At 42.6% G+C, this 7773-nt stretch overlaps 2 protein-coding genes across 2 annotated transcripts in view; both read right to left on the reverse strand.

Moving 5' to 3' along the window:
• Positions 1-3012, reverse strand: part of LOC139652479 (solute carrier family 12 member 6-like) — a 38433-nt gene extending 35421 nt beyond the window's left edge. Inside the window, exons 1-2 of the mRNA XM_071529568.1 lie at positions 2910-3012; positions 250-1193 (exon numbers count right to left, since the gene is read on the reverse strand). Coding sequence (XP_071385669.1) covers positions 250-460 — 211 coding nt within the window. The 5' untranslated portion in view covers positions 461-1193; positions 2910-3012. The remainder of the gene's footprint in view (positions 1-249; positions 1194-2909) is intronic.
• A 166-nt stretch (positions 3013-3178) lies between these two features.
• Positions 3179-5447, reverse strand: nop10 (NOP10 ribonucleoprotein homolog (yeast)). Its single transcript, XM_071529564.1, has 2 exons — positions 5243-5447; positions 3179-3871 (listed from the first exon to the last, which is right to left on the reverse strand). The coding sequence occupies exons 1-2, from the start codon at positions 5294-5296 to the stop codon at positions 3731-3733; spliced, it is 195 nt and encodes a 64-aa protein (XP_071385665.1). The 5' UTR covers positions 5297-5447; the 3' UTR covers positions 3179-3730.
• Positions 5448-7773: the final 2326 nt, after the last annotated feature.

Raw genomic sequence — 7773 nt, forward strand, 5'->3', positions numbered from 1 at the left:
GAGACAGTTTGGATTTCGCTCTGAAGTTTGGATTCGTCACTTTCTGTGGGCGGAGAGGTGACCAACCCTGACACCAAGACTGGATTTGGGCAAATAGGGCGAATCTATGAGGTCTCAAGGGAGGATGGGTCCCTCTTTGTGATTTAGGCCAATATGACAGGTGTTACACCAAAGAACAACAACCTACTGTGTGTGTCTGTGTGTGTGTTCTCCACATTCAAACCAGACGACAACAACTCCATTACTCACCTTGCTCCGTGTTGCTGCGGTCCGGCGTCTCGGCCCCTCCTCCTCCCCCCGTGCCGGTGGTCGTCACGCCCACCGACCCCTCGCTGACGCTCTCCCTGGAGCCGAAGCGTACGCGGCCGCTGGAGCGGGAGCTGATGTCGGGCGAGGTGTCGGACAGCCCCGGGAGGTCCTCCGCCTTGGTGGGCGTCACCGTGAACCGCACCGACGCCATGGCAACTCACTTGGAAAAGTAGGGGAGGGAGGGAGCAGTGGGTGGAGGAGGAGGAGGAGGAGGAGGCTGTGCGGGATGTGGGAGAAGAGGGGGGGCGGGGTTGGGGCGGTCACGGGCGGGCTAGCGGGGCGGGGCTGTGCTGAGCTGAGCTAGACTAGGCTAGGCTTTCTCCCAGGTGACACTGAGGTGATGGCGGCCTCTAGAATCTTCTCCCTTGCAGCTGCACTTCTCCATTGAAGCAAGCCGGTTGTGCGCCGCCAGGCATGTGAACGAAACTCGGCGATAAGCCTCTGCCTGCGTCTCTCTGCGTGTGTCAGAGATCTTTCTGATGCTGCCAAATATGCCTGTGGTTTTTACATGTGACACCTGCACATAACTGAGCCCTTTGCTGTGAATGGGTAGTGGGTTGTTCCTTGTGGGATTGCTGTAAACGAAATCAGACGTGATAAGTACACGTAGATATGAGACTACAGATAATATGTGTCAGTGTAATGGCTAAGTCTCTCCTTGTAAGTTCAAGCGAAATCTTTCACTGCCTTCATGTGAATCGACAAGATAACATCAAGATAATCTTCATGCGCTTAGGTGTCTTTTCTACATGTGTCTTAATACGACTATGGCTTAGGATAGTGGTCATGTAGGGTGTCTTTTCTCTCTGCCCTCTTTTCAAGTAAACAAAAGTCAGATTTATTCTGAGTCTGATATGCACCTTGGAGATGAAAATGTCTGTCTACTGTAACGGCACCCAAACAAGGCATGGGGATGAGGACAGAAGGGAGTGAGAGAGAAGAAAAAGAAAGTAAAAGCAAGTTCAAATTTCACCATACTGTACACAGAGTCATAATTGCCATGCAGCATTTCTGTCATGTGTTTAGCTGTTAGGATAATCAGTTTAACACAGTTCTACCACTCTAGTCCCATATGGTCTTAAACATAAATTCATGCACCCAAGAAAACATAATCTTCAGAGTCAAAGCAGGGGGGTTTGAAAAACGTCCTACTCCTCAATCATCCTTTGTTCATTCATTTTTTCACCCACTTTCCGGGGCAAACCAGTGAGATTAACCACTCAAGTGCATCCTTGCAGAAAAACTGAGGGTTCTCTCTATGTTATTATTGGAAAAGGTGTAAAACAGTAACCAGTATGAACCTATATGGATCTGTGCCTTGGAGGTGCAAAGTCAACAGTGCAGTTCCTCTCTCCCCCTGGGAAAACCCCGGGGTGGATGGAGTTGGGTTGTTTCTTTAGTACGGTTCATAATTTAATTATTATAGGAGAGCGGTTCCAACCGGTTGGGCCAGTAGCTGCTGGCTGCTCGCTCTCACTCCACATGCGGAGGCGCCGCACTTTTCCCTGTTACAGCGCTGCCTCGACAGAGATGGACAGCAGGGGGAACGGCGAGGTGGGGTAGATGGGTTTCGCAAAGCTGGGAGTGCTGCAATACTCGTCTTTCATGTTCAACTTGAAAAAAACATTTAGTGTGATTTCCTGGGAAAAGAGGGGTGCGTCTGTTCTCACAAACTTCCAGCTACGTTTGGCGTTATTTCTTAGCGGCGTATGAATAATCTACACCTGTTAAAACGAATGAAACTACAATTTGACGCAAACGAAAGAATAAAAGCAGGCACCTTATGCCCATTTACTGAACATTTGGTGACACCGTTGCTAAGTTACCTGTCTAGCTGTCAGTCTCTGCCATGGGCTACTGCAACTGTTAATCAGTGTGATCCAGTGACAAGGATATATAACCCAGCGGACACCCGAGCCCCGCGTTAATCCACGTTAAGATAAATATTGTCTAAACCCAATCAGCAAGCTAAGGTTAACCCGGTTAATGGGGATGCTTGGGCTTGCATGCTAACCGCCACATACCTGCCATCGTAAGCCAATTAAGCTAGCCATAATAATTCTGGCTCGAACCGGTCAGCAAACACATATCAATTCAACAGAACAGGCGTTATAGCGGAGACATGACCATATGTTGTTTGGGCAGAAATTATATGTTCATGACAAAGGAATGCGGCATCTGTCTGCAGCTGCTCAGTCTGTGCGCCGTCGGTAAACAAAATTCAAACCAGCTAAAATTACACAGGCGCGCAGTTGATTGGGATAACTGGGAGTGGAGCCTATCTCATTACCAAAGTTGGCAATTTCATTAAAATTACGCGTGATAATATTGGGAATAGCATGTCAACAGGTACTGAGCCATCATCTCGGTAATGGTACAGGGAGTTGTATCGGGTAAGGTGGTCGTTCGTTGGCTAGTACTCCCTGTTCACTGCATTTACAGTCGGTACAGTGAGTTAGCTAGCTCAAGCTAACATTAGCCGCTAGCTAGCCATGCCGCTGATAAAATGTGACAACTCCGCGGAGCTCTCGCTCACTGACAGCGACATATGTCCGGTGCAAACCTCCGTCGCATAACGTTAGTCATAAAAAAGCACATACCTGGTGTCACGTATCGTAAAAAAAAAACGCTTTAACCATATGGCTGGTTCCAGTTACATCTGGGAAGATTTGGCTCCTCTCCCAATTCTTCTCGGCACTTTGTCCAACACAACAAAAACGAGCGGCCGCGCTAAGCATGACCCGTTTTGCTTGCCGTCATTTTTAACGTCTCGCGCATGCGTACTGCCGAATGATACGGTCAAGCTGCTAGGAATTTCAGGAATCTGAGTCGAAAGACTGCGATCAATATAAAAAACGTTCCAAAGGTGTTCCGTTTCAATTTTACACTTTATTCTTCACATATAAAACAAAAGTTCAAATGGTTACAACCTACAAAAGCCAAATTAAAAATGATTACATAACGGTACAGTATAAGCAGCATCACATCTACAGCACTTTTGTCAAGTTTAGAATGTGTACTTTTATATACAGACCATCAACTAAAAACCACCATCCTAACATTTGGATATTTAACACATAGACACTAAAACATAGCAATAGCCTCAATTAAATGTCAACAAATCACATGAAAACAAAGGAATCTCCCATCCCTGGAGAGTAAATATGATAATCCAAGCGAATGACAGCTGGTATTCAAAGTATGAACAGTCCCATAGGTTTGGGCCAGGGGTGTAAGAGCGAAACCGAGGTCAAGGGTCGAGTGGAGCCGAATCAAATCGAGCTACACTCCCGGCTGCACTTTTACAAGCTGCGTGGGATCTCGAGTCCAATTCACCCCTTCGCCCTTATGTCTCCATCTCTCCTTCTTCTTCTTCTCCTGTCTCTCCATCCCTCCCGCCTCTTCCTCCTCCTCTGTTCCTTTACAGGACGGGTCTGGGCTGCTGGGTGAGCAGCAGGCCGAAGCGTTTCTTCACGGTCACCCTGTGCCGGGAGAACTTGTCATCTGGGGAGAAGCGGGCCGGGTGGGCCGAGCTGGTGGGCTGGCCCGCTGGATCCACCTTCTGTTGATGAAAAAAGGATCAATACATTTAAATGATGGCTGAGGATGTAATAATCAGGGGAGGAACCTTTTCTGCTGCAAGGCCTTTTAATTTCCCTGTGTGGAAATTGTGACTTTGCATAAGCAAACAGCAATAGCATACAGTCAAAAAATTTGAATATAAATCATAATCTAGCTAATGGAGGGTATTTAAACATAGGGCTGGGCGATATGGTTGAAATCAATATCACAATATGGATTTTTTTTCTGTATCAATATATAGGCCTACATCACGATATGACTCACATATGCAAAATCACACGCTAAATAATCAAATTCATGTTCATCCCATTGAACCCAACGGTAATGTTGAGGTGTGATGTCAAAACAAAACTGAATTTTTCAAATAATATGCCAACCTAACCTCATTTTGTCAGAGCTGTTACATAAAATGTGCTTGTTATCATCAATTTAGACAGCAATATGATAAATGTATGTATTTGTATGCATGTATATGAAATGTATGTGTGACAAAAATGAACCACAACATTATGTGGGTGTACAAATTCCACTGCCTGTTTTATATGAGCAACAGTCCTATATGTTTGAAGCAGGAGCTCAAGATTAGGGCTGGGCAATATATCAATATCGTGATATGAGACTAGATATCTTTAGATTTTGGATATCGTGATATGGCATAGGCATAAGTGTTGTCTTTTCCTGGTTTTAAAGGCTGCATTACAGTAAAGTGATGCAATTTTCTGAACTTACCAGACTGTTCTAGCTGTTCTATTATTTGCCTTTACCCACTTAGTCATTATATACACATTACTGATGATTATTTATCAAAAATCTCATTGTGTAAATATTTTGTGAAAGCACCAATAGTCATCCCTACAATACCCCTTGCAATATCGATATCGAGGTATTTGGTCAAAAATATCGTGATATTTGATTTTGTCCATATCGCCCAGCCCTACTCAAGATTTTATCCAAATTATGTGAATTTCATCCAATAATTGTTGCTCTGTTGATGTTGTGTTGATGTTTTATGTCTTATGTGTGATATGTGTAGGCTAGATGTCTGTTACATTGTATATACCACGGCTAACCAAAGGCACATTTTTGACTTGTGGATAATAAAGTTTTTAATCTAATACAATACAATAACTTTGGATGGGTTATTTTGTCTGAAGCTCCTTGTTAATTTCACACACTGGCTCCAGTTTTACTGTTAAAGCAAGCGTCGAGGAATGCTGATTCATTCATTAATTCAATTCAATTACGTATAGTGGCATTATTTTAATGAATTAGTACGTCAAAGTCCTGTAAGATTATGCTAACAGAGTTTACTGTTTGCTAGCTAAAGTCCATATGGAGGTGGTAAACATACCTTCAGAGTGTAGACTCTGTCTCCGCTCTCATTCAGGTAAAACTGTAGAAACATTTTGACGAAGACCTTCTCTAAAAAAAAGCTTCGACGACTAAAAATTAAATCACGCAAGTCGCTTTATATTTTGGGGTAGAAATTAAACCCCGAGTTAAGTTATGCGTTGTGTTCCTGCTCAATTCCACGTGCAGCGAAGTTTCTTCTTCTTCGTCGGAGTCGGACAGCAGGGCGGATATCCGCTACACTGTTTGTGGCGCACAGCACCCTGGGAAATGGTGTTTTCCCCACGCAGACCGACTAGATCAGTGGAACCGAGAGCGTGCACGGGTCCTTTAGGGGATTCCAGTGGGTCTCCAGCAAAGTTAAGGATTTAGTTTCACTCTTTAAAGAATACTAGAATAGGAAAATGTTGGCTTTTGTTTATTAAACAAATCTTTATTAACAACGCATGTTACAAACAATCAGGGTAAAACAAGCACTGGAACGCAAAAATACAAAATAAGATCACAACATCCTAACATTTTACACCACATTGAAAATGTTTTTGTTATAATTTAAGCATACAGACACTTTTCCTATTAGAATGTAGTTCTAAAAAGTCCAGAGAGGAGGTAAATTCATAAAGGAAAGTTTTAAATCAGGGTATCTTTATAAGGAATTTAGCTACATATGTATATAAAAGTGACCCACTGGTGTCATTACATTGATAATAGGTATAATCTAACCTTTTATCAATATTACATAGGCTAAGTAAAGTTACATTTTATATAGCCTACATTGTAAATGCAGCCTATAATGGGAAACTGTACAACTGTATTACATTTCTAAAATAGGCAACACAAAGACAGCTCCAGGTTACAGTGCATCTATATTTGTTAACTGTAGAAGTAACCTAAATGTAGCCTATTTGTGGGGTAGATATTGTTTTTAAGTGCACTTCTCTGACCTTACAAGACCTGTTAGGGCAGTAGCTTTCTCTCATCAATATTTTATATCCGAGAGTTCCTTTAAAAGTTCCCTCTTGGGGTTACTGTCTTTCTATTATTAAATATTTATCGTATAGGCCTGTCTGTTTTATAAATATCAAGTTCCTCGAAAACAAAAAAATATATAGCCTACAAATATGACTTTAAATCACAGCGTCACAGCTTTGTTGTCCCACATACTGAGCATAATTAGCCTACATGCTAAATCATAACCAACAACAAAAATCTTATCAGATGGGTTTCGACATTATTGGACACATCACAATCGTTTTAAATGTGGGTCCGTGGTCTAATGAGATATCTATTATTTCGGAGTCCTTGATATGAAAAGGTTTGGCCTTCACTGATCATTGAGCGCAGCATTAGAATAAGTTGTTGGTTGTTTTTGCAGCGTTAGTTAATAGGCTACAGATTTAGTTTCAGCCAAACGTTGACGTCTGGAATGTTTACACGCAGTTATCAGAATTTCCAGTTGGAAGAAAACAAAATGAGAGTGGTTTATTTTTTTAAATATAGCTGACCGTGAAGATATTTTAACAGTTTTGTCTAACGCGCTAACTGATAAACTCTCATAACAAAGGTAAGCAGCCTAATTTGATCGACGTATTTGATCGACCTGAAATGTGTTTTCACTGCCTATATTGTCATTGTTTGCTTTGAAGTTTTTTTTTTATCGCATAGCTGTCAGCTTAATAATCAATTAAGCTAATAAGTTGTGCACTTTGACCGCGTTGCAGAGTATTAGCTATTGCACAGCTTTCATTTACCATCTTGCAGGGGTCCAGACAGTGAAAAGTTCTTTGTAAAGATTTTATCTGCAGTTTTATCTGACACTGAAATACTGAAACAGCAAGAATGAAGACAGAGCAAAGGTTCAACTAGTCAGTTGGAAATGTTCGTTTCAGACAGCAGAGGAGATGGTGGGGTAAAATGAACCCTCATTCTAAACTCAAATTTAAGTTTTAATAGCAGAGCTGGAAGATTACACTAAATGAAAATTTACTTGACAATGTAAAAACCCATTTTAGAGTGCTGTAATTACCCTTTTATCATATGTTTTTACTTAATTGATTTAACATTAATTGAGCTCTTTCATTTCATTAACTACCACTAACGTTATATTTGGTGTTAATAAGGTAGTAATGATATTAGCAGGTGGGTCAGTGAACCCTGCAGGCTCAGTTTCTCTCTTCTGACAGTTACGAGTGATGGATTCACTGCTGCCCGCTCCGCCTCAGACCTTCCTACCTGGCGGAGGAGAGAGAGCTTCACCTCCGCTGGATCCTGACCGCACACAGCCTCCATCCACACCCTTTCCTCACCTCTGCCCAAATCCTCCTGGGCAGGAGTCTCCATGCTCCGAGGAGGGCCGAGAAAACCTGACAGAGCCGCCAGATAAATCTGCTCTACGGGGAGAATCGGACACACGAGGTTCCCCTGGGATGAGCCAGGAAACCACCAGATGTGTTCAACAGTTTCACCCGTCAGGACCAGATCAGGCCAGAGATGAACTAGACCAAATCCAGGTACGGTCACAACAACCTTCCA

This window comes from Centroberyx affinis, unplaced genomic scaffold, assembly GCF_046629955.1.
Source record: "Centroberyx affinis isolate AG114_WGS23_722 - 3 ecotype Tasmania unplaced genomic scaffold, CSIRO-AGI_Caff_v1 ptg001801l_1, whole genome shotgun sequence".
NCBI lineage: Eukaryota > Metazoa > Chordata > Actinopteri > Beryciformes > Berycidae > Centroberyx > Centroberyx affinis.